Consider the following 25,929-nt stretch of genomic DNA (forward strand, 5'->3'; position numbering starts at 1 on the left):
TGTGCAATCCCCTGCTGCACACCCAATCACGTGCTCTGGTGTGCACTCTCGCACACCCTCTCCAACGCGCTCTGGTGTGCACTCCCGCACACTCTCTACAACCATTTCACACTCTGTATCACACTCTTCACACATACACTCCGTCGTGCACTCACTCTCACTCTCAGTTTCATACTCACGCTCCGGCGCCGTTCGCAAACGTGCGCCATTCACTTCCGTACAGCACACCACGGACCTTCCACAAGCGCCCGGGTGACGTCGCGATCCCAAGCGCGCGAAAAATCTTTTCGCGCCAAACACTTTCGCGCCAAACCTTTTCGCGCCATACACAGCCCCACTCACCTTCGGGACCCTTTTTCGCAGCAGCATCTGCAAATTCTCATTGGGGTTAGACAGCACGACATCACAATGCGAATGCAGACTTTGAGTGCATTCCATTTTTTCCTCCCGCAATTGATTTTCTAAGTCTGCCATCTCCTCAACCCAAATTTCCATTATAATTTCTTTTTCCTTATTAAGCTCGACGACCGCTGGCGCACATAAAATAAAATTTTCCAATTCAGCGGCCGTCGGCTTTTCTATACCCCGTGTCGCGATTTCTACCGATTTCTTCTACCGACTTCGACCGATTTCTACCGATTTCTACCGACCGATTTCTACCGATTTCTACCGACGCGATTTCTACGGTCCACCCGGCTGTGCTTGGCTCAACCTCGCTTTCCCCGCGTTCCTCAATTCGTGCGACCTCGTCGCGTACCAATGCGACCTTCCCGCTTGACCTGCGCTCTATTTCTTTCCCCATCTCTTCCATTTGTCATCCTATTCTGTTACCACACCCTTTTAGCCCATCTTTCATCTCTTTCATTCGATTCTCTTGGGTGCCCATCCTGTTTTCCAACCCCGTTAACCCCTCGTTCATTTCTCCCATTTGGCCACCCACGTCCTTCATTTGGCCCCCCATTTTGCTTTCTAATTCCCGAATTTGATTTCCCAATTGCTCTCCCATTTTGTTTTCCAAATTATTTATTCCCCGGGTGGTTTTATCCCCCATTTCCCTCAATTGCCCCCCCAATTGCTCACTCCGAGCATTCATCCTATGCTCTGACTCTATCATACAAGCCCTCATTTGTCCCATAAAGGTGTCCATATATGATTGCATATCTACCACCCCCACCTGCGCAGCGGGCACGGCTCTCGCCGCCTCGTGCATGGCGCCGCCATTTTCTTCGCCCGCCACCCCAACTGCTGCACCCTCATCAATTCTCTCCTCCTCTTCCCATTCTCCCCGGGGGTCCTGGGTTATTTCTACCTCCTCCTCTACCTCCTCATTTACCCCCACCGGCATCCGACCGTCTTGACTAGCCATGGCACGAATTTAATTTGGATGTTAATAAAATTTCGGCCGCTCGTAATTTTGAGTGTGTTAGGCGCACTTCGGGTCTAATCCCACTTCCCTGACACCAATTGTTGCGGATCTCAATGTCGGCCTTCCCCTTACCAAGGGGGGATGAATCCCCTTGTCTTTTATCTAGCTGACGTGATCCGGGGCTTTGACGTTCCTTCCGGTCAGCGCTGAATAGGGTTGTAGGCCGAATTATTCCTATTACCTAATTACCAGAGCCTCCCAGGAAGCAAGGAAATAACCCCGCCCGAACCACGGTTTTAGGTGGAAACGCCGAGCGATAGCGAGCCGTGATCTGGGCCATTAACAGGTACTAAACCTGATTTGAGCGGTGCCGAATCGGGCCACGCTTACCCAATGGAAGAAATCACTAATACGGTCGGATTAAGAAGAAAGGAAGAACAGATTGGTTTATTACAATTTTGTACAATGATGCGAAGAAGAAGAAACACAGTGCAGCCTTAAGAACAGTCTTAACTTATCCCAGGATGAATGGGCACACACACACACACACACACACACACACGCACACACACACACACACACACACACACACACACACACACACACACACACACACATGGGGATGTAGATGGTCGGGGTTGAAGGTCCCAGGATGATGTCCACAGCTCGTTCTCCGGGTTCCCCGACTCGCCGCGAAGAAGATGGAAGGACAGACGGCAGGCGCTCCTTGTGGTTCATTGGCGCGGATCGGCCAATTATATCGGGGGAAAGGTGCGCTAGGCTGGAGGTTACTTCGCGGGCCAGCCGCGTATGGAATAAACGAACCTGCGCTATATGCGCTCCAACAGTTCAAATGGCAAAGCGCCTCTCCCAATCATCCTCTTTGGTAAAGCGCATATCAGTCCTCTCGAGTCCTTTTGCAAAGCGTGTATATCCTCCAGCCCTCTTGATAAAGCGCAATAGTCCTGTTACAAAGCCCCTCGCTCATCAGTCCTTCGTAATGCACATAAGTCCCCTTTATCTCTTGATACCAGCGCTTTGGCGTAAGTCCTCCACACAACAATTCCAAGGCTTGGCTTTCCTCACGAGTCCTCTTGATAAAGCGCATAGGTCCTCTTTCATGCCAATGCTTGGCTTCCCTCACGAGTCCTCTTGATAAAGCGCATAAGTCCTGTTACAAAGCCCCTCGCTCATCAGTCCTTTCAATACCAAGCACGATTCCTTCAGTCCTGTGGAAAGGCTTTGCGTGCGCGTTTATATAGTGCCGCCCAGCGAACTCTCTCGGATCTGCCAGCTCTGACCACGCCCCTCACGCCATTCCACCCGAGCCCTGGTTGGTTGTTGGGGTCTTACCGGCTCCGCCCTTGACGTCTGCCTGACGTGGCCACACCCCCGACCTCGCGCTCCACCCCCTTTTCAGGCCGACCTCGTGGCATTTGGCTGGTTTGAGCATCCCAATGCGAGGGGCAATAGTGCGCAGACTGGATGGGCGCAATGGGGAATGGGGCGCAGACTGGATGGTGCCCAACATTGGTGTTGAAATAATTGTGGCTTTGAATGAATTGTTGCTTTAATTGTTGTTGGTTGTTCCTTCCTCTGTTTTTCGATTTCTGCTTTTAGACCTGAATTGATTGTGGAGTGTGGTTTTCTGTTGTCTTAATGATTTGATTCCTGGAATCGGATTTGATTTGTGTTGGTTGGAAAAGTGACTTGTGATCGCTGATCCGATCTGTTTTTGAATTGTTTGATTTAATTTTGTGTTGATTGAAGGTAATAAGGATTTGTGTTGATTTCTTGATTTGAGTTGATCTGGAAATGTACAAATTCTGGTTGGGTTTACAGTTGGCGTTTTTGGTTATGCGATTTACTGGTTCTGGTATGTGTATTATTGGTCATAGATTTGTGATTTGTGGAATTGTTTGCACGGCATTGGTTGCATTGTTGTAAGTAATTGCGTGCATGTCTTGAATTGTCATAGGAAGAGTGGTTTCAACAGTAATGGTGAAAATAGTGTGCTTTGAAAAATGGTGTGTACGTCATGGGTAAATGAGAATGTATATGTGTGAAATACATTCGACGTGATTGATGTTTGCAGATGAGCTGACAGCTACAATCCACGCGGATTGTGACCGACGCTAACATTTCTATGAATGTATAATTGGAAAATGTTTATTTTAAATAGATATTGTGTCATGACACAAAAGGTTGAACGTGCGATTCCAGAAATGAGCAAGTATTTTTGATATAAGCTGACGTTTCAAGTGACGATTTGAAATGTTGTAAGCTTAGATCAATCTTAAAGATACAAGCTTTTCATCTGTGAGCTGCAAGTCGACCATTTGTTTAATTTTAGATACTATACCTAATATTTACATGTAAGTGCATGACTGGTCTGGATTTGGACTGCTCTGTGAGTTTTTGGGAAATCGGTATGTGTAGCTGGATTAAGTTTGAGTGGTTGTTACATATACTCTGGGTACATGTGACTTAAAGGATGAATTGGACTTGCTGTGAACAGTGTAGATGCAAGAAGAGATAGACGGGGACACAATGAGCTGCTAGGTGAGCCATTGAGGTGGATTGGATGTTTTGTTGTTGTTGTCTTGGGAGTTCGGTTGTTGCATTGCCAAAGGTTTCTGTGTGGTGTGGTGTCTGTTGATAGCGGATTACCTGTTGTCTTGTGTGACGGAAGCAGGGATGTATGTAACTGTATGTAACTGCCTGGAGTCAGAGAAACAACTTCAGTTGTTGACATTGGCTGTAAATTGGCTGGAGTGCTTTGATTTGCACAGGGAATGAAAATTGGGATGACAATTGCATTCATTGAGTAAGTTACATGTTTCGTTTTGTGGATCTGGGAACAAGCTAGTTTTATGGGACCCTGGGGTCTTCTGTGTGTCTATGTGTTTGTCTGTCTGTTACACTGGACTCTTGGATGGGTTTTCATGAGACGAATTTCAGACAAAACCCTCTCTTATTTCAGAATTGATCTGCACCCCACCTCACTGTGAAACTTTGGACAGGTTGTGTGTGTCTCAGAGGTTTATGGACAAATTTGGGTGTAATCTGGTGGACAGTATCAATGTGGAAGGAGATCGATAAACATCAGAGGTTAGAGTTGTGACATGGTGTAGACAGAAGGAAATTGTGATGTTCGCGCCATGGGTGTAGTGTCCAAATTCTGGCAAAATTGGTATTTACACGTCACTACAATTGGTAGTGATGCATTTGGTGGTGATTAATACTGGTAAATTTGGAATTGGTGGTGGTATAAAGATAATTATATTTTAGGTGTTGGTGTAACAGTAATTACCAAATGTTAATTGTTGGATGGCAGAGGTAATGGTGCAGTTTAATGTTCACACTGTTTGGGAAAATAATGCTCTATGCAACATGATCGTAAAAAGAACCCATCCCTATATATAAGGATCAGGGAGGGATGGAATGGAAAATTTGGGGTATTAAAAGTTACGAAACTCAAAATATCTAGGTTTGGATGTGCAGTCATTGGAAAAATAAATTGAATATGATAACGGTTCCAGATTGATTTTCAGTTCAATCAGTTCCAGTTCCAGATGATAAATGCAGATTTTGCATTTTGCAAGCTGAGATTGCAATGCCAGGGACGGCCGACTCCTTCCTGCGAGCTGCCCACGTCACCCGCACAAGATTAGCTCATCAAATCACTGCAGCGGCACTGCACATCTTGCAACACCGTGCGTATGAACGCCACTGTATGACATATGCTGATGATGCAGTAAGACCTGCCGAGTTCGAAGACGGGTGTCACCAGAGAGGAGAAGACATTCCCAACTTTCAGTACTGGGCAACTGTGCTGGAACTAGAGATGTTGGTACTGGTCTACGTGCGTTCTCTGCGGCAGGCTTCATTCACGATGTACCTTGATGCCCTGACGGAACTAGTCCCATGGTTCCATGCCTTAGACCACACACACTATGCCAGGTGGGTCCCTGTTCACCTGAGGGACATGGTTGCACTCCCAATGAAGCACCCAGATGTAGCCAGAGAATTCAGGGCTGGCAACTTCACTGTACAGAAGACGAAGAAGGTGTTCTCTTCGATCCCAATCGAAACGAAATCTTGCAAAAATCAAATCTCTGAATCTGAGATGGCTCAATATCCAGATCTTTTCATAATATGATAGTCTACTAGTGTGCCAAATTTGGTGCTTTCCTCACAAAATGCACAATTGTTATGCTATATTTAGCTTAGCTGCCGGACTATGGGGAGTGTGTTCTGGGTAAAGATTTGCTGAATTAATAACACAAGAAATGTATACAGATGCCAAATTCTAGTGAGAATGGAAATGTACACATTGGAGGTAGTTTCTTTTGGTTGGGATGAATTATGTAGTCGTTTCCCAAGGATGCAAACAGTTGTCATCTAAGGAGATAGTGATGCCAGGTGTACAAGGTTGGGAAAGGAGGGTATAAATGTAATGAATTTGAGGATAGTTTTAGCCCCAAAAAGGATTGGTTTGCTATTTCGACCTCTAAGTCGTGAAAATTGTAGGAAATACTTTTAGAGGCTGAAGTAAGTCTATTATGAAATTCATTTTCACCATTCTAAATGGTTCCTGACATAAAGTGGAAGTACAAAACGTGTGTGTTCACCAATTCAAAGACAATGAAAGATATGTCTTTGGGAAGTTTGCCAAATTTGTGATGAATCTTGCATGGGTTCAGCAAATCATTTTTCAGTTTATTGGAAGTTGGATTTTGTAAAATAATGGTTTAATATAACCACAGTAGAAAATAATATACAGATTTGGGACATTATGTAAACTTTCGAATAATGAGAAGATTCATAAAGTTCATTTTATTTATTTAATGGAAAATATTTGGGTCACAAATGGAGAAGCATGGTTGAAATTACGATCCAGTGGATGATATATATATATCCCAACACCATACATTTTGATAACTTGCGATATCTACATACCGGTGCCATTTGTATTCACTAGTGAAAGTGGAAATATGAAAATTGTAAATCTGATGATAAAACTAGGTTATTTTTCTTGTAAAAAAATAAAAATAAAGAGGGAGTATCCAGGAAAAGGATGTTCAAGTGAACTTTGTGCTGTGAAAAGTATGTCGAGTTGATGGAAGTGTTTTGTTTGATTAATTTTGTTCAATTTGTGTTCAAATGATCAGTTTATCACAATTCATTAAAAAAATGATAAAGGGATGCTCCAATTAATTGAATAAAATGAGTAATCTTGAACCAGAAGGAAAACATGGCCTCAATGAAGGGAGAGCAGAATTATGTGTTGTATAGTATTTTTTTTAGTAATGTCCTAAAGGTGGTTATATAGTATTTTTTTTAGTAAGTGGTGTGGATATGTTTTAGGTGAACAAAAAGGAAGAAAACAGTGCCCCTGGGGGCATGCACCTGTTACATATTCATGCACCTGTTCCATAGGTATATAGAAAACTGCTATCTGTCCTTTGAAAATTTGGACTGTTACGCATTTCTGGGATTGTAGGTTACTTGAGATCTAGTGGGATTAATGTGTATGTCAGGATCATTTTGGAAAATAAATATGGATATATGACATTACTCAAATATAACCAAGCAATTGAGAGTTCTTGGGTTAATGGGATATAAATAAATGCATCTACAAGTTGATGGTTTATAAAAATTTAGTTCTGGATGATACTTAAACGATGAACAATGTTGGCAATATACAAAGAATGTGACTTGTTTTTTGGGGGGAAAACATGTGGTTTAAAATGGTTGGCTAAGTTTTAAAGATGGAGATGTTTCGCAGAACTCTTATGATTATTTATATGAGTGGTGGACTATTCCATGGCGAGAGAAAATGGTTGATATTAATGAAAAGGAGAGGAGAAAAATACAGATCTTGGCAACAGATTTTGTAAAAAATGAATGTGGGATAAGGAAAATAATGTGAAAGAGGATTGGTTGGGGATGGAAGGATTGAGGCCTATTATTATTATTTTTTTGTTTTATTTGTTAGAATATAAAGAAAAAGGGAGGAAATGATGATTTCAAGGAATTATGTGCTGAAAGTAATGTGAAACATATACAGACGGGTTTTGTTGGGAATTGATACAAAGGAAATCTGTGATAATTATGATAAAAATACATAGATGGTTAATTTTGCATTTTTGCTTTGATTTGATTTGGGAATTTTTTTTTGAAAAATTGAGCATCTGATTACATGAGATATTTTGGAAGTAAAATATGAAAGTAAGGTTGATGAAAGAAGACGAAGTATTTAGGGGTTGCAGTGGGATTGATTTCCTTCTCACCTTGTGGTGAGAGGACCCCAGGATTGTGCAAATGTGATGAAAATACATGATAAGATTTGAGATTCTGGGTGATAGAATTTTGGGTATTTTTTTGTTTTGTAAGAAAAAAAAAGAGAAAAACAATTTTGAAGAATTTATTGAATACATTCATATGTACTTTGGTTATGCTAAAAAACAAACATGTACACCCCTGATTTAATGTTTTGTTCGGGTGTTACACATGAAATATAATCTTTCAAATGTTCTCGGGAACTTGTGAACCAATGTAAATTGTTATAAGGTAGGACATAATCGGGATATTGATTACATTGTTAGTTATAATGTGTTAATTCTATGTTTTCAAAATGATTTGCTCGATCCAGTGTGTCGAAAACAGGCTAATAAAAAAGAGGCTTTTGGAAGAATTGCTGGAGATTATTGTCAGTACATTTGGCTGGCTCAAGATGAAATTAAAATGGCATGCACCTCCGAAACATGGAAATAAAAAAAACAAAAAAAAAAACATGGAAATACACCTTGAAAATTGTGGTTCACCTAAGACGACCATTTGCCTGAACCACATTGTTATATGTGGGCTGAAAGCGACCACCTGCTTCAGAACACACCTGTTTTTGGAGCTCACATCAACTGCCAAAGTTTTCTTCCATTGGCATGTCAAACTCCAGCTCCTGCCTGATGTTCCAACATGACATCACGACTCTGCTGATTGCCAAAGGAGGACGAGTCCTGGATGGGACTGCTGGACCGTGTTGAACACTGGGCCTTCATGGCTCTGCTGGCTGTTTATGGTGTGCATCATGGATCAATTGGACATCATGATCCCGGAGCCTTAATCGATGCACCTCCAGCTTTGATCCTCACCTCACACAACTCTGCTGATTGAGCTGGATTTGTGCAGCTCCTATTCAACGTGCAATGGCTTGTGTGCTGCTGAAATGTGGCAGATTGTGCATTGCAAGATACAGAGAAGATTTTGACCTGTAAGGGTCACTCCTTGATGACAGGAGCACAGAGTTTCAGCGTTCATCCTGCTGCAGAGGATCACTTGAATGAAAAGAGCTCCGCAACAGACTGAACTGTCAACGACGAAGGAGTTCAACATACAAGGCGATGCCTAATAACAAACAAACTTTTCCATCAGGATGGTGTATGCCGTAGGTGGAGATAAATTATTTGTGGAAGCAAATTAAAAAAACCTGAACGATTGTTCCTCAAAATGGAGTCAACCTGTGACTCAAACAATTAATTTGGCTTCTATATTTGTGATCATTATATGATCAGATGGAGGATTGTAGAAGAAGAAAATTAATTTGTGTACGTAATTTGTGTAAATCAAGTAGATTTACCTGAGCCTCGACTTTGCCATTGAAAATACATAAACTTAATGAATATATACACAAAGAATTAAGTTAAGCACCCCCCCCCCGTTTTTTTACAACCTCGCACATTACAAGTTTGTTGTCGTCAAAACAGTGTAATATACCCATGATATTGCTATATTTTCTGGAGAAGTGATATTATGGTCACATAAAAACATAACAATCATGCCGTTTTCAATATTTTATTCTGAATAATTTAAGGTGAAATTTTTTGGGAATTTTAGGCATATTTTCACCTCAATTTAAGTATGGAGCTATAGGTCCATCACGGACAGTGTGGATGACGTTTATGTTTTCTAACGTACAGTCATTGTTCTGAGAAGACCTCTAGCGATCTTTGCGTCAATAACGTGTGTAGGACCCACGTGATCGGATCACTGACTCAACCAATCACTTTTTACACTTTGATCACTCAATTTCATCAATGGATAATTGCTAATGTCATACCAATCATTATTTGATCTCACATACCTTAGAATATATGCCAATGTATACATATACACAAAGAATATATATTAGGGGGTGCTTACCTTAATTCGTTGTGTAGGGGTGCTTAACTTAATTCTTTGTGTATATATATATTAATCGGTGTTAACTGCATTCTATGAACTATATAACAATTCAATAGGCTCGCATTAGAGGCAGACATTCAACCCAAGCTGTGATGCCTATCTCGTTTTATAACCATGCAGCAAAGTAAGTTCGATTAAAGAATAGAGAAATATAGTACTTTTTTTAGCCTGATATGTAGTATATTTTTTATATGATACGACTTTTCATACGACACCTATATATATATTAAAAAGATTTGAAACAATGATGTATAACCCTCACTGATTTGAACTTTGTCCGACCATGTTTTTCTCTTAGAGATTGAGAAAACCCGATATCCTCAGTCACGCAAAGGCATATTATCTATTAGAAACAGAAGGCTTTGTTTATTTTGTAAGATGTTAGAAATCTCTTTTTTCTCTATGACTTGCATTTTATGGCTGGGAGAGTTGCATATGAAGAAAGAAAAAGCTGACCCAAGGAATTGAAGACACGAACTGCCTGTTATGTTCCTTGAACCTTACCTGACCTCTCTCTTTGATCTTTGACTATAAGAAAGCCATTTCACGGCACCATCAGAGAGTTCTTGGTTCACTTGTGATGTATTAAATGTAGTGTTGATCCGTGTCAAATGTAGCGTAGTGATTTCGTTTTATTCGTGTATGTGTAACTCAAATGGAAGTGTATTCTGTAAATACCTTTGGTGGAAGTAAATCAAGTATTCCCATGTGTCATTAAAATCTTCTTTTTTTTTCTTCTTTTTTTTGTATACAAGATCGAGGCTCGTGAAAGAGCGAACATTAATCACAAAGAAAGACAAAACGACACATAAAACATATAACATGGGGAGCGGTAGACAAGATGGGGTGAGAGGGGGAGGAACACAAACACAACATCTGAGAGCAGGGGCATCGAGAGATCTGTGGGAGGGAGAGGGCTTTGGGGTGGGTGGGGGCATGGGAAGGGGGGGGGGGGGTGGGAGAGGTATAAAACATATGGACACTGCCAGGACTTCCAGGAAAGAAGTTGGAATTTCAAAGAAGGTGGATCTGGGGTGAATTAGTGGGGGTAGAAAAGATCAAGGTTTTGGATGGGGAAAGATAAGAGATGGTGGTGAACAGCTGTTTTAAAGACCTGGAGGGAGGGGTGGGATTGAAGGGAGTGTGGGAGTTTGTTCCAGTGGCGGGAGAAAAGAGGAATGAAAGAGTGAAGGTGAGCAGAGAGCCGAGATTTCGGCAGTTTAACCATCAGAGGGTTGCTGGCAGATCTTGTGCGACCTGTAGGAATATTTGGGGGACAAAGCACAAAGAGAGCTGGGGGAGCAAGGCCGGAGAGGAGTCGGTACAAGACAGAAAGACCCCCTACCTGTCTGCGGTGAGTGAGTGAAAGGCCCTCGGAGATAGCTTCATCACAGGAGATTCCAATGATTCTGAAAGCTTTGGTTTCAACAACGTAAAGCCGAGCTAGGTGTGAGGCAGGAGCACCGGTCCATAGGGGAGAACAGTATTCCATTGAGCTGCGGATGAAAGCCTTGTATGTGGTGAGGAGCTCAGGTGTGCCGAGGAAGGAATTCGCACGACTGAGGATGCCCAGTCGGCGACTGGCTTTGGAGGCCAGCTTGGAAATGTGGTTTTCCCAAGAAAGATCATGGCAGATAGTGAGACCCAAAAGCTTGAGCGACAGAACTTCTTGGAGAGGATTGTTGAGAAAGTAGATGGGAGGGTTGTCCAGTCGATCTTTTCGGAGAGACATAGTAAGAGTGTGAGATTTGTCAGGATTGAAAGACATGTTCCACTTGTTTGACCAGACCGTGATTTTGTCCAGGTCTTCAGAGAGTGAGCAGGCTGCAGACTGCCGATCTGAGGGAAGAGGAATGGAGCGGCAGAGAGTGGAGTCATCAGCAAAGAGATAGAGAGGATTTTCCAGAGAGTCAGAGAGATCATTGATAAAGACCAGAAAAAGCACAGGGCCCAGAAACTGCCTTGGGAAACTCCAGCCTGAACAGGAAGGGGAGATGAGAGAAATCCATTCAGGGCTACACGTTGACTACGATCAGAGAGGAAGTCCGCAAGCCATGCATGGAGATTTCCATGGATACCATAGGAGGAGAGTTTGGTGAGCAGAGCTGGGTGCCCGACCGTATCGAAGGCACGTGATATTTCAAGGTAGACGGCTCTGATTTCCTGTTTGGCATTGAGGACCTCCATCCATTGTTGAGACAGCAGAAGCAGCATGTCCAGAGTAGAATGACCTTGTCTGAATCCAAATTGATGATCGGAGATCAAGCCATTGGAGAAGAGGAAGGATTTGATATCTGAAGCAATGATGGATTCCATGACTTTGCTGATAATTGGGAGCAGGCTGATTGGTCTGTAGTTGCAAGGATCTGTTTTTGCACCTTTTTGTGTAAAGCGGTAATGTTTCCTGATTTCCAGGATGCTGACAGATGACCTTGGGCAAAAGAGAGCGTGAAAAGAACAGAGAGAGGGTGAGATAGAGCGGCAGAGCAGGATTTTAGGACCCGTGGGCTGATGCCGTCTGGTCCAGTTGCAGAATCAGAGTCGAGGTTTGATTGTCTTCTGAGACGAATGTGGACATTTAATTCTCTTGAGTCTTGTCAAATTAATTTAAAGACTAAATTATTAAAGAAAATCCACATCACCAACTTTGTCAAAATTTCTAAAATCCTCAATTTTAACCTGATTGACTTGAAATTTGAACAGGATTTGCATATCTGGGCAATTAATTCAACCACCAATTATTTTCAGGTCAACATAGGCTAAAGGTCAACAACTTATTTTAAGGAATTTGCAAGTATTGTGCTATGTTCGACATATTTCTTTGTTTTTTTTGTCTGTCTGTGAGCAGGATATCTCAAAGTTGCAGACGGATTCAGATGAAACTTGGTGGACAGGTTGTGTGGGTGACGAGGACAATTTGATTAGATTTTTATGAAGATTTTTTTTACTGATTGTACTGATTTTGTCGATGAGAGAAATTTTGAATTTAAAATTGACCATTCACCATTGATAGATTGTGCCAAAAACGATTATGTATGCATATATATCTATATACACACACACACACACCACACCACACCACACCACACCACACCACACACACACACACACACAGTGAAGCACGTTATTTCAAAAAAGTTATGAACGGATTATAGTCTAGTAGGAAGACTAGGTCCCCCTGCACCCCCCGGAGATATACTTCTAATCAGTGTTTCTAGATTGGAAAAAATGTGTAGAAAATGACTAGCTATGGCCCCAAGCTGAAAAAATGTCCCACATACCATTTTTATGCAAATTACTGCTGCCATTATCAAAAAAAGACTAGGTCCCCCTGCACCCCCCGGAGATATACTGAAACTGGCAGTGACTGGTGATTGAAATGCGGTGCCTTTTTGTGTTTCAGGTCGAGGTACGTGAACTCCCCACGATCTACAGCAACCAGGAAGAGACTGATACCAGGGTGGTTCTGTACCTCCATCATGCTGCTACCATCGGATACAAGAACGCTGTAGTCAGAACACCGGACACAGACATCCTCCTGATCCTGCTCCACCATGCCCACAACATCAAGCTGACGGTGTACCTGGATACAGGGTCAGGGAAGCATCGCCAACTTGTCAACGTCTCTGAGCTGGCAGAATCCCTGGGAGAGGACTACTGTGCCACTCTCCTGGGGTACTATGTGTTCAGCGGAGAAGACTGCACCAGTGCCTTCAAAGGGAAGGGAAAAGTCGGGCCCTTGAAAAAGCTGGAGAAGAATCCCAGGTTTCACAGGGCATTCGGTGAACTGGGTGACAACTGGGATGCCAACCCTGAGGTGGAGAGGCAGTTAGAAAAATTCACCTGTGTGATGTACGGCCAGAGTCGCGAGTCATCAGTGGACATTGTCCGTGCCAAGCTGCTACGAAAAATGGTGGGAGAGGACAAGACCCTCACATCCAAGTCCAAGGTTGATCTGGCTCGCCTTCCTCCATGCCAGTCTGCCCTGAAGCCGCACATCCAGCGTGTGAACCACCGCGTAGCATTGTACAAAAGAGCCGATCAACCTATCATCGAAAAGCCAAAACCTTATGAGGAGCAAGGATGGATAAGGACTGATGAAGGACTGTTGAAACCAATGTGGTCCAGTGGTCCCATCCTACCAACCTCACTGGTGGATCTTCTGAACACAGGAGAGCACGAAGAGGAGGAGGAAGAGGAAGGAGAAGAAGAGTTTGACTCTGACGATTTCGATGAAAATGATGATGACTGACTCAGTGTAGAATCACTAATGCTAATGATGTTTATCTAAAACAAGCAAGAGAAGAGTGGTCACATTGAGTGCTAGGACTATTTTGACAGTTGTAATATTTAGAAAAATAAAACTTTGTGTTAACGTCTGTGTAGACGGACCTTAATATGAGTCTATTATTTCGTAAAACTGTGATTATTTTGTAAATAAAGCACTAATTAGCATACTAGTATACCATAGACACATGTAATCATGTTATGAATAGTTCTATCATGATCTATGCCCTTCAAAACATGGGTCTAGACACCTTCATTTTTCAATTATCTGCAATATTGGCTGAGATATGTCAAAAATCGTTTTTTTGATAATGGCAGCAGTAATTTGCATAAAAATGGTATGTGGGACATTTTTTCAGCTTGGGGCCATAGCTAGTCATTTTCTACACATTTTTTCCAATCTAGAAACACTGATTAGAAGTATATCTCCGGGGGGTGCAGGGGGACCTAGTCTTTTTTTGATAATGGCAGCAGTAATTTGCATAAAAATGGTATGTGGGACATTTTTTCAGCTTGGGGCCATAGCTAGTCATTTTCTACACATTTTTTCCAATCTAGAAACACTGATTAGAAGTATATCTCCGTGGGGTGCAGGGGGACCTAGTCTTCCTACTAGACTATTATGACCAAAGTGGTTGGATGAGTTTGGTAGATTACGGCCTGCAGATGCAGATCGGGATGCAGATCCGGCCTATTGGTGGAATACAAAATGTAAACTGTTCAGCCTGGTGGAAGTATGCCCTCGACTAAGTGCCTTTCTTGTTGTTGTTTGTTTCATTAAATTAGATTTTCTTTCTGCAGTTGTTGAGGCTCATGGAAGAGCTGTATGACAGAGGTTGGCAGGTTCACAGGCTGATCGAGAGGATAAGTGGACATATGCACTTCTGTACATACTGGGCTTAGTTATTTATTTCATATTGGCAGTGGTTCCCACAGCACTTTTCATGGAGCATTGTGCTGTTACTATTGTTTTTGTCTTTTTTTCATGATTCCCTGTATACACTTCACTTTGTACAATGTATTTTCTTTCTTTTTTAAAGTGGATTGGCATGTTACCATTCCCACCTCAACTCTTGGCTCATTATGCACGTATATACCATATATGTATTTGTTCATTGTCTTCTAATGTCTTTGTCATTAATGTTAAAGTACAGTTTGCTCTGAATGTGATTTATGTTCAAAAAATTGAAAGAAAATTAAACATTTTCTTTTTAAAATAGTTTTGAAAATTCCTGGTGTTTTACTAGTGAAAAAGTGAAAATTCCTAGTGAAAATTCCTTGTGTTTTACTGGTGAAAAAGTTAAAATTCCTAGTGAAAATTCCTAGTCGGAGAAATGAGCAAACTGGTCCATTAAGATGTGATAACAGATCTAATGTTTTGCACGTGTTGAGGGAAGTAAGTTCCTTTCCCTTGTGTCTTGCAGACTCGACAAGATGCATTTCTGGCCGAGCAAGGTGGACACCGTATTGCATCACACCATGAACAAGCACTGAATCGCTTAAAAGCCTTGCTCCAGCAGCCAAAGACACGTGTAAGACTCAAAAAAGCTGTGAATGAAATTCTTAATGAAAAACAAGATGAGCTACAAAAGTAACCGTCAACATTTTCAATAAGAAAATCTTTTTTTATCGTATACAGTTAGATTCTTTAACTCTAAAGTATTTTACATTTTACCTACTTGTAATTCAGGTACTGCTATTACATATTAGAAAGGAATAATTATTTTCATTTGTCCTGCACTGATATTAGCTTTAATTGCTTGAGTCAAGCTATAATAGCAGTGATGTTTGCCACTATAAGGGGGAGGGGGGATCTTCAAAACCAATGAGGGATCCAGTCTCTGCTCATTTCCCACATCAGCCCAATGTTCTTACTTTATTTTATACAAATCTCCACCAATATCCTTGAACTAAAATCACTCTTCATTGAAATTGCTCGTGTTCGTCCCAATATCTTGGATAACAGGCCAGTGTTGGTGTCTGTTGTGAAAGGCCCACGACGTTTTTAAAATCTTATTTGACATTGAAGGGATGCTTTAATATAAATTATATAATCGATGTGCACAGCTTTGCATCCCACCGAAGCTTTGCTGTGATAAAGCTGATGCCAAAAGGGATTACGAGTACATTTGAGATGTGATGTAAATATATATATATATTTTTAACCTCCTGTACTACAAACGTCATCACGCTTTTCATTGATGGTTGACTATTTTCAGAATATTCGTGAATCTTTGCACAAGTCCAATCCCTTATAGTCAGGTTCACTATGTTTTTTCGTTCAAAATTTTGGTAGATTAGCAAAACTATACATTTTTGGAATATTCAGAGCATGAGGAATCCAAAAATTAATGTTTACATTTGCGGAGACACCTTTGCGAAAATGACACTCAGGACAGTGATGAAGATCTGTAAAAGCATATTCCTGAACGGTATAGACCTCGTAGATCCTGTGTATAGGACTTACAGTTCAATCTGATACTACCTATAACTTCCTATAACAACCTATAACAACCTATAACTTCAAAGGACTTGCAATATCATGTATTATGTAATACAGTTATATCACAAAAATAAAGACAATGGTTTTCAATTACCTTTGTTTGTTGCTTTTCTATAATCCTGAGCACTATTTTGAGGCCTTTATTGGATTCCTAGACCCAGAAAACATAGGATTAGCATATTTAATGAAGTCTCTAGGTTGACTTGAAGCCGAGATCGCGCAAAATATGTATTTTATGGTGGCCATTTTCAAAATCCAAAATGGCGGCCATGCAGGTGTCTGTGCAAATGCCAACATTGATTTTCAGATTCTCCATGCTCTGAAGATTCCAAACATGTACAGGTTTGCTAATCCCAAAATTTTGAAAGAAATTATATTTGTTAACATAGTGAACCTGACTATCTTCATCACTGTCGTGAGTGTCATTTTCGCAAAGGTGTCTATGCAAATGTAAACATTAATTTTTGGATTCCTCATGCTCTGAATATTCCAAAAATGTATAGTTTTGCTAATCTACCAAAATTTTGAACGAAATTATATTTGTTAACATAGTGAACCTGACTATTACTTTTAATGGCATTATTCATGTTTTTCTGAGTATTTTTAATTGATCTTTGTGAAACTTAGAATGTGAGTTTTTATTTATTTGACATACAGGTGGACTGCTTTGCTGCAGTGTCTCTGCTTATTGTCATTTTATCATCTTCTGGCTTGGTTTGATATTGTGAAATTGTCATACCTCTTTTATCCTCTTGACAAAAAGAAGGTAGTATAATTAAGGGTGTATGTAATTGTCATGTATGAAGGTGCAAATATTCACCGTTTTATCCCTACAACGTGACCGCGTGTTTATTTCCGTTTCCGGGAGTTACGGCTCAGCTCAGACGGCGCTTGGGTGAATCGGGCCTGTATCTGCAGAGTCAATAAACGTGTGCAACAATCGATCGTAGTCTGTCGAGATACCTTACATGTCGACGAATTTCGCGGCCGTCCTGCAGGCGAATCACACAGGACAGTGGACCTGGCTTCTCGATGATGTCCCCCGGTAGCCACGGCGCACCTGCACCAAAATTTCGGGCAAACACTGGAACTCCAATGTTGATACAGGGACTGTTGGACGTCTTATCGTGCACCAACTTTTGATTAAGCTGGCTACTAATTAAGCCAGGACTACTACTACTACTACTACTACTACTACCACTACCACCCCAATTATGCTCATCTTCTGGAAACAGCTGGGGAAAGCCTTTTGCCAAAGCTTGTCATGAACCGGCTGCTCCTGATGTTTGACTGAAGGTGGCAGGAATTTGCAATTTGTTCAGGTTGCTGGTTTGAGCCTGCTTACTTTTCATGACAAATATCGTGGGAACTTTAATATTTCGGCCACCAACTAATGCGTGCCCACAACAACAAATGTGACCCACCCCTCCCCTCTGCCAGACTCGGTGTGGATGCTCCAACCATTACACCACCACATCGTGTACGAGCTGTGTATCTTATTTGGGTGCAATGCAAGTTAACCATAGTGATGCTAAGGTGTCTTTTGCGAAGAGTGCGTTGCACATCGTGGGCATCCTTGCCAAATTTCTCCCCAGACTTGGCAAACGTGGTAAGTATGCCAAAAGGCCAATGTGGGTTGAGGTAGGCCTTGATCTTGATTGATTGGATTGAAAACGAGGTGATGATTATTGCACCTGCGGAACAGCAGGAGGGTTCTCTACAAGTTTTAGGAATGCACAGGAGCCCATTATGCCTGTCCATTACACATACCAATACTCCCTCCTGCTGCAGGCTTATTGTACATTTTCAAGCAGGGAATTTGTCCAGGGTACCAGCACACAATGACCCACTCCTTTTGAAAAATGTTACGGTCCAGAAAATAAATACCATCAATTGCTAGCACGATGAATACTTTAATGTGGGGTAAGCCAGGGAACATTTTTGGCACAAAACTTTCACGAAACAGCTGACAAGGCCTGACATTCGAATGAAGGTAATTTAGCCAGAGGAACGGTGATAACTCCATCACAAAGGATACCTGAATCGTTAACGTCCATCAACAACAAACGCTGGCAGAAGCAACATCCAGTTTTACATCAATCCGATTGATGGCACACATCTAGCTCTGACACGAGCCTCGACTATGTGTACAAAAAAAAATACATTGACACCTCACCCTGCCTGTGAAACACCAGGATGACAGTTTATCGCTAAGCTGAGGTTAGAGGTGAGTGTGCAACTTCTAGGAATCTAGGCCATCTTGCAAACCCAAATACCATATGACTGCCTCACATTTGAAAATGCGGTGCTCGATGCTCCAGCACTCCTCTGCTGGTATTGTACCTGGCTGCTCTCTTGATGGATTGAAGAAAGGACACATGTCAAACGAACATGTGTGCAGTGGTGGTTTTGTGGTTCAAGGGCGCACTGGTTTATTGTGGATTCAAATATGGGTAAAGTCGTATACAATATTTATCAAGTACAGTATTTGGCTTCTCGGCCTCTGGCAACTGAGTGTCGCCATAGAATTGTGTTGCCCTTATTTTTTTCATGAAAAGCCAGCTGACTCATGTTGACCTGTCCTGCCAGTCTGTTTTATATGTGATCAAATACTGCATTGGAGTCATCAGAAGGAACCAGAATAAGTAAAGAGTAAAGATGGAGTCCTCAGAAGGAGCTTGCATAGGATTCAGGTTTCAGCCTCAACTCTTCTACCCTCAAACCCATCCATGTGCAGCCAAGTGAGCCTTCTGAAAGAATATTCGGCTTCTCGCTTTTGATTTGTGAACCAATTCAGCGACCCAATATGCAAATTCTTCATGCCAGTCCACAAGTGGTTGACTTCTTCTTTCTTGACTTAATTGCACAGGACTGAAGTCGGGCCCCTTGCATCTCGCATGACAGTAAGCTTACTGCATCGTCCTCGATTCTCAGTGCACTTCTCGTTCGTAAATATGGCAATCCCAATTCCTGTCTAATATCATCTATCCATGTTTTTGATGGCCTCCCTCTGGGTGTCGAGTTGCCGAAGTCAGGCCTGTATACCCTTTGTAGGTTTGAGTCATCCTGACTTTTGACCACCTCAAGCGCATTGACACGATGTCTTCATCAGCCACTTTCACAACTCTGTTGAGGAGGATCTTACAAAATACTTTTTCTGGTATCGAGAAGTGATATCGTGTTGTAGTTTGCGTGAGTTATTTTATCTCCCTTCTTGTAAATAGGGTTCACTAACATTTTGACATTTTTAACAGTTGGCGATTTCTCTGTTCGAATAATGATATTGAATAACTTTGTAAGTACAGGTGGTTGACCAACCCTTAATTGGTGCTAAAATTAAAACAGCACGGCTCCAAAATACCCCAATTAAATCAAAAGGTAATTCCACACCAGTGTGAAAAGGACACATCAAAGAGTGAAGATGACGAGAAGGTTTGGGCAAATGCATGTTCATGAGCAGGTGGGTATGGGAGGAGTCTTTTATAAGTGGGCAAAACTAATGATATTTTTCCCATGCCTACAGAAAACGGACTTTTTGGAATGACGGCCACATTTAGCATCCAATCATCATGTAACTTTGTAAAAATATTCTCCATGACTCGGCACCCACATTTGAACATTTTGTCAATCGCTCAAGCAGTTGCGGAGGAAACGAATTAAAAAGCCAACTAGAAAGAGCAATCAGAGATTGCAGACTCTCACTAGGATGTGTTTTCAGTGGTTTTTAAGGCTTTTGTGTTAAAACAAATATAGTGGCCGCATTACGTGACCGATGATGTCATCATTATTATTTTTCTCCGCCAATATATCCTTAGATGATGCTTAATAAATTTCATCTTGAGCATGATCAGACAAGTTTTGTACTTGTCGAATTATAACATCATAATGGAGGCACTTATGACATCATCATTAACATATTTTATTCCCCATGGAGAGTTCTTTACAATGAGCCATGTCTCAATTTTTTATATGCAGTGCTTTCGGAGATATAGAGGTGCAAATTTTTTCGGTTTTTCCAAGATGGAGGCCACCACGTGACATATGACGTCATAATTATCGTTTAAAAATTCTGCAGGTGGAGTTGCACCTATGGTGAAAATTTCCTGTCAATCGGACCAACGGTTGCAGAGAAAAGCATATTTATTCTGTGCGGACAAACTATTTTAGAGGCCTATTTTATAAATTTAAGAAAAGTGGTTGACCTTTTGGCCTATGTTGACCTCAAAAATAGTTGGGGGTTGAATTCAGTGACTAGATATGCAAATCGTATTCAAATTTTAAGTTCATCGGATGAAAATTTACAATTTTAGAAATTTGGCCTATGTTGACCTTTTGGCTTATGTTGATCCAAAAAAATAGTTAGCGGTTGGTTTCAGTAAGCTGATATGCAAATTCTATTCAAATTTAAAGTCAATCGGATGAAAATTGAGGATTTTAGAAATTGGGAAAAAGGTGGTTGACCTTTGACCTATATTGACTTTTGACATCAAAAAAATATATTGGATTTTGTCAGACCACAAACTATCATTTGGTGAAGTTTCGTGAACATTGGTTTAAAATTGTGACCTGTAGGCAAGTACAAGTGAGTGGACCGACACACACACACACACACACCACACACACACCACACACACACCACACACACACACACACACACACACACACACACACACACACACACACACACACACACACACACACACACACACACACACTGATCAACATACTTGGCAAAAAGAAATTTTTTTCTCCAAGTAAACACTCAAGTGCAATACCCTCTCAGGAGTGGGAAATAAATGCAGTATCAAATTGGCTCGATCGGTCCAAACGTCCCGCTATGGGGTGGGGGGTGGTGGTGGAGGGCGTGGTGGTGGTGGAGGGCGTGGTTGGGGGGGGGGGTGGGGTGGTGGTGGAGGAGGGGCTGGTTGGGGGGGGGGTGGTTGGAGGGGGATGGGAGGTGGGGGTGATGGCCAGGGTGGGGGCGGGGGCCTCTGGTGGGGGTGGTGGCCTCGAGGTGGCTTTATTCTTGGCCCGGGCTGGTTCTCGACTCACCACACACACACACACACACACACACACACACACGCGCGCCCGATCTGTCATCTTCCGTTGCTCATGGGATGGGCTAATAAAGGTGAAATGTGAGGATGGAAGAAAAAGAAAAGTGAGGGCCGCCTCGCCCGACGTTCCACAACATGGTGGAGGATGACTGTGGATGCCTATTATTAATTTAAAATTGAAGAATTTTCTGTCAGTTCTGTTCAAGCAGTCACATGACTAAACGAGAACGGCATTCGGTAGAAAGCATACCTCCGACAGACTGAACAGCTTATGTTTTGTATCCCACTGATGGGCCAGATCTGGATTCGGACCTGAAACAAAATCTAATCGCCTTGTTCTCTTGTCAAATACCCAACTCATCCACCATGTTTTGTCATAACCACTACGTTTTGAAATGTGCTATACAGTACAGTACAGTATATCATTTTTGACCCGATATCTCAATTGTGAAAAATCACTTTAACAGCATTTTGTTTAGCCTTTTGATCCGGTTTTGATTAAAAAATTCGTTCATCTTATTTTTCATTAATTTGCAAATACTGTACAGTATTTTTGTGTTGTGGGCGTGTATTTGCAGGCGACGTATAAGCTCGAATGCACTGTTCGCTTATCTTTCACAGACGTCCAGTTTTCAGCTTGGAGGAAAACATTTCCTTCTTGTGGCATATTTGTTTTCTTTTCTAGTCAATAATAAAAACAGACGCAATGTTAATCATGTCCAGATGGTTGTACTTGTGTTAACTGTTAGGGGACACGTGACCATTAAACAACAATCATCCGGCGGAAGTGCTGTTGAGAATGGTTGGTTGTACAGTGTAGTTAGAAAAATAAATGGAACCCTGTGTTTCGGATTAGAAGGAAACGCCACAGCTAAGGTTAAAGAAAAGCGAAGAAGTAACATTTCAAAAGTCGCATTAAATTAAACAGAGCAAGAAAGACGGCGCGGGACAAAGCTTTCAATATAAAGCTAACGGAACGAATCTTTCTTGGGCATGGTGCTTTACTTCACGAGTAACGGTAATTTTTTATCGCGTAATATATTTTTCTTTTTAAGGAGTGTGTGTGTGTGTGTGTGTGTGTGTGTGTGTGTGTGTGTGTGTGTGTGTGTGTGTGTGTGTGTGTGTGTGTGTGTGTGTGTGTGTGTGTGTGTGTGTATATGTGTGCATATGTGTGCATATGTGTGCATATGTGTGCATGTGTGCCAGTCAGTGTGTGTGTGTGTCTCTGTGTGTGTGTGTGTCTCTGTGTCTCAGTGTGTGTGTGTGTGTGTGTGTCTCAGTGTGTGTGTGTGTGTCTCAGTGTGTGTGTGTCAGTGTGTGTGTGTCTCAGTGTGTGTGTGTGTCTCAGTGTGTGTGTGTGTCTCAGTGTGTGTGTGTGTGTGTGTGTGTGTGTGTCAGTGTGTGTCAGTGTGTGTTTGTGTCTCAGTGTGTGTGTGTGTCTCAGTGTGTGTGTGTGTGTGTCTCAGTGTGTGTGTGTGTCTCAGTGTGTGTGTGTGTCTCAGTGTGTGTGTGTCTCAGTGTGTGTGTGTGTGTCTCAGTGTGTGTGTGTGTCTCAGTGTGTGTGTGTCGGTGTGTGTGTGTCAGAAGTGGAAGCTCTTTTACGGAGAATTTATATATTAAAGGGGAGGGGGGAAGGCGAGGTGGGGTGGGGCTTGGAAGGAGGGGGGAAGGGTGGGGAGAGGGGGAAGGGGAGCAGTCAGAAGTGAAAGCTCTTTTACAGAGAATTTATATCTTAAAGGGGAGGGCAGGAGAGGGGGGGAGGGGAGGGGAAAGGGTGGGGGGAGGAGAAAGGGTGGGGGGAGGGGAAAAGGTGGGGGGAGGGAGGGGGGAGGGGAAAGGGTGGGGGGGGAGGAAAAGGTGGGGGGAGGGAGAGGGGAGGGGAAAGGGTGGGGGGAGGGAGAGGGGAGGGTGGGGTGGGAGGAGGGGTGGAAGGGTGGGGAGAGGGGGAGAGGAGGGGGGAGGCAGGAGAGGGGGGAAGGGGAGCGGCTCACGTTTGGGTGAATGTGGCTCACGTTTCTGAGTTAAGTGTGATGCCGATCAGGAAGAAGAAGAAGAAGCCATACTACCAAATTAGTACACTTCTGGAATTGTTTCATTTATTTGTATTCAAATGTCTGGTAATTGTTTTGTATTTATTTATGCGAATGTGTACTTGTATATAACTGTCATTCATTTAAAAAGGCTTCGGCACTAGCGAGCGAATTTTTTTTATTTTTTATTTTTTTTACTCCTAAAAAACGAACTTTTTTTCAATTTTCAATTCAATTTCTTTTTTTTTCTTTTTTTGCCTAAAACACTCACAGGCACTCACTGATGAGCCTCTGAAAGTTTGATGAAGATCCGTTCAGCCATCTCTGAATAAAACACGGACACACACAGACAACTCGCAAATATATAATATAATATATATATATATATATATATATATAATTCAAAAATTGATCCAGACGTCTATTCTCTTTAAAACATTCAAACAGAGAGAGGTAGTTATTTATCACAGCATCTGTATAATTTTGACCCTTTTACTCAACTCCGTTTCGCTGTTATTTGGTGGAGCAAAATGTAAACCGAGATATATAATGTGTGTGTATATATATATATACAGTATATATATTTATATATATATATATATATATATATATATATATATATATATATATATATATATATATATATATATATATATATATATATATACAGTCATCCCTCGCTATATCGCGGTTCACTTTTCGCGGATTCGGTACATCGCGGTTTTTTCTCGCTAGTATATGTAAAATTATATCGCGGATTTTTCGCTATATCGCGGGATTTTGCGGTATAAATGTATTTTTATATACTATTATTTTAAATATTTTTGTGGTAAAATAAGCATTTTCTAGCCTAAAAAATTAAAAAACGTAAAGAAATAAGAAAAATACAGTATTTAAAACATATTACAAGAAATAAAATACTGTACATAGTGTACAGTAGAAGGGTAGACAAAGAGTCGTGCGTATGGAAAACGCCAGTACATTCATCATCGTCATCACCTTCATCGTCATCAGTACTGCACAGCTAATTCATCATCATCTTCATCACGCAAGTTGTAGTATTGAAGAGCCGGGGCTCTTGCTTGATACGGACGAAATGACGGGCAAGACACAAACTCGTCCGAGAAGATATTTATTCTCAAAACCAACTCGGGAACACTGAAAAGCCCATTTATCGGGCTGCATTATAAAGCACAACCAGAAACCGAAAGCCACGCCTCTCAAGCGTGGCGTGCTTCGGTGAATCGGTGGTCACGTGATCAACAGGTGTAGCTGATTATACCCGCAAAGCGCGGCACGCTTTAGCGGTCACGTGACCAGCCACTCTCGCGCCGGGAATCCCCGCCGGTGACGTCACCGGCTGGAGCAAGGAGATTCTGATGCTGGTCTTGCTTGGGGAACCCATGGGTAGCTACAGTATCTTCAATGGTGAGTACCCATTAGAATTTTATATGTTGTTAAAATTACGTATGTTTAAGAGTGTAAAAAGTGTTTAAGAGTATAGGAAGTGTTTATAAGAGTATGGGAAAGGTTAATAAGAGTGTGGGGAGTTCATAATGCTTTAAAATATATATAAAAAAAAAAAAAATATATGGTCGCTACTTCGCGGATTTTCGTTTATCGCGGGGGGTTCTGGAACGTAACCCCCGTGATAAACGAGGGTTCACTGTATATATATATATATATATATATATATATATATATATAAGGGTGGTGCTCAAAATAATTTAAAAAAAATATTTACTGGGACATGGCTTTATGTTGTTCCTTTTGTTCCAAAATGAAAAGACACCAAATATGAAAGCAATCTGATTTTATTTATGGGTGCCACATCAGCCTTCAAACTAAAGGTGTCTACAAAACTTTTCTATATATGGATCGAAAGCAAAACCAGAAGTTTGTTTTATGAAAATCCACCCTCCACTCACTTTCTTTGTATTCTAGCAAACACAAGTTACAATAGCTGCACAAATAGCACTATATTGCTATGAAAACTCAAATTCAATGATAACAATCCAAATGTTCAGTTCATAAAATGAAGAGACACCATATCACATAATATTAAAAAACCCAAATATAATGAGAAATGTAACTCCTATTTCTGGGCCTGTTTCACCACTGTTGCCTTCCTGGCATCGGGGTACATTTTCCTGTGAGCAGCAACAACTTGGAGCAGAGCTTGCTTTTGCTCTTCATCCTTTGTAAGGAGCTTATTGTAGTCTTGTATCAATGCGACACCCCTTTCTGCCCTGTCGTTCACCACGACTAAGCCACTGGCGGCTTTCTTTGCTTCCTGAAAGCTGGTTTCCTTCTCCCATGAACCAGGATCCTTATCCATCCAATCAGTTGGGGTCCCTAGGATGCTGAAGAAATGCTTGGTGTGTTTTGTTATGAGGCCAGCGATTGACAGGGCGGTTCCTCGTTTGATAGCTGGTC

The 25,929-nt window shown here is 41.7% G+C and overlaps 2 protein-coding genes across 6 annotated transcripts in view; both read left to right on the forward strand.

The window, feature by feature from the left end:
- Nucleotides 1–17,345, forward strand: part of LOC137418819 (A-kinase anchor protein 7) — an 85,078-nt gene extending 67,733 nt beyond the window's left edge. For 2 of the 4 annotated variants that reach the window (XR_013624393.1, XR_013624394.1), the window contains 2 exons: nucleotides 15,325–16,104; nucleotides 16,956–17,345. Coding sequence is in view for 2 of the 4 variants with exons in the window: in XM_068104952.2 (XP_067961053.2) it covers nucleotides 15,325–15,495 (171 nt within the window). In the remaining 2 variants the exon portion in view is untranslated. Of the gene's footprint in view, nucleotides 1–15,324; nucleotides 16,494–16,955 lie in introns of those variants that run through there. The other 2 variants (XM_068104952.2, XM_078783716.1) reach the window with 1 other exon arrangement.
- Nucleotides 17,346–22,235: 4,890 nt separating this feature from the next.
- CCDC25 (coiled-coil domain containing 25) overlaps nucleotides 22,236–25,929 on the forward strand; it is a 120,999-nt gene continuing 117,305 nt past the window's right edge. Inside the window, exon 1 of one of the 2 annotated variants that reach the window (XM_068104954.2) lies at nucleotides 22,236–22,481. In XM_068104954.2, coding sequence (XP_067961055.1) covers nucleotides 22,457–22,481 — 25 coding nt within the window. In that variant the 5' untranslated portion in view covers nucleotides 22,236–22,456. The remainder of the gene's footprint in view (nucleotides 22,482–25,929) is intronic. The other variant, XM_078783721.1, reaches the window with a different exon arrangement.

The sequence above is a fragment of the Myxine glutinosa genome, chromosome 8 (genome assembly GCF_964187855.1).
Source record: "Myxine glutinosa chromosome 8, kmMyxGlut1.1, whole genome shotgun sequence".
Classification (NCBI taxonomy): domain Eukaryota; kingdom Metazoa; phylum Chordata; class Myxini; order Myxiniformes; family Myxinidae; genus Myxine; species Myxine glutinosa.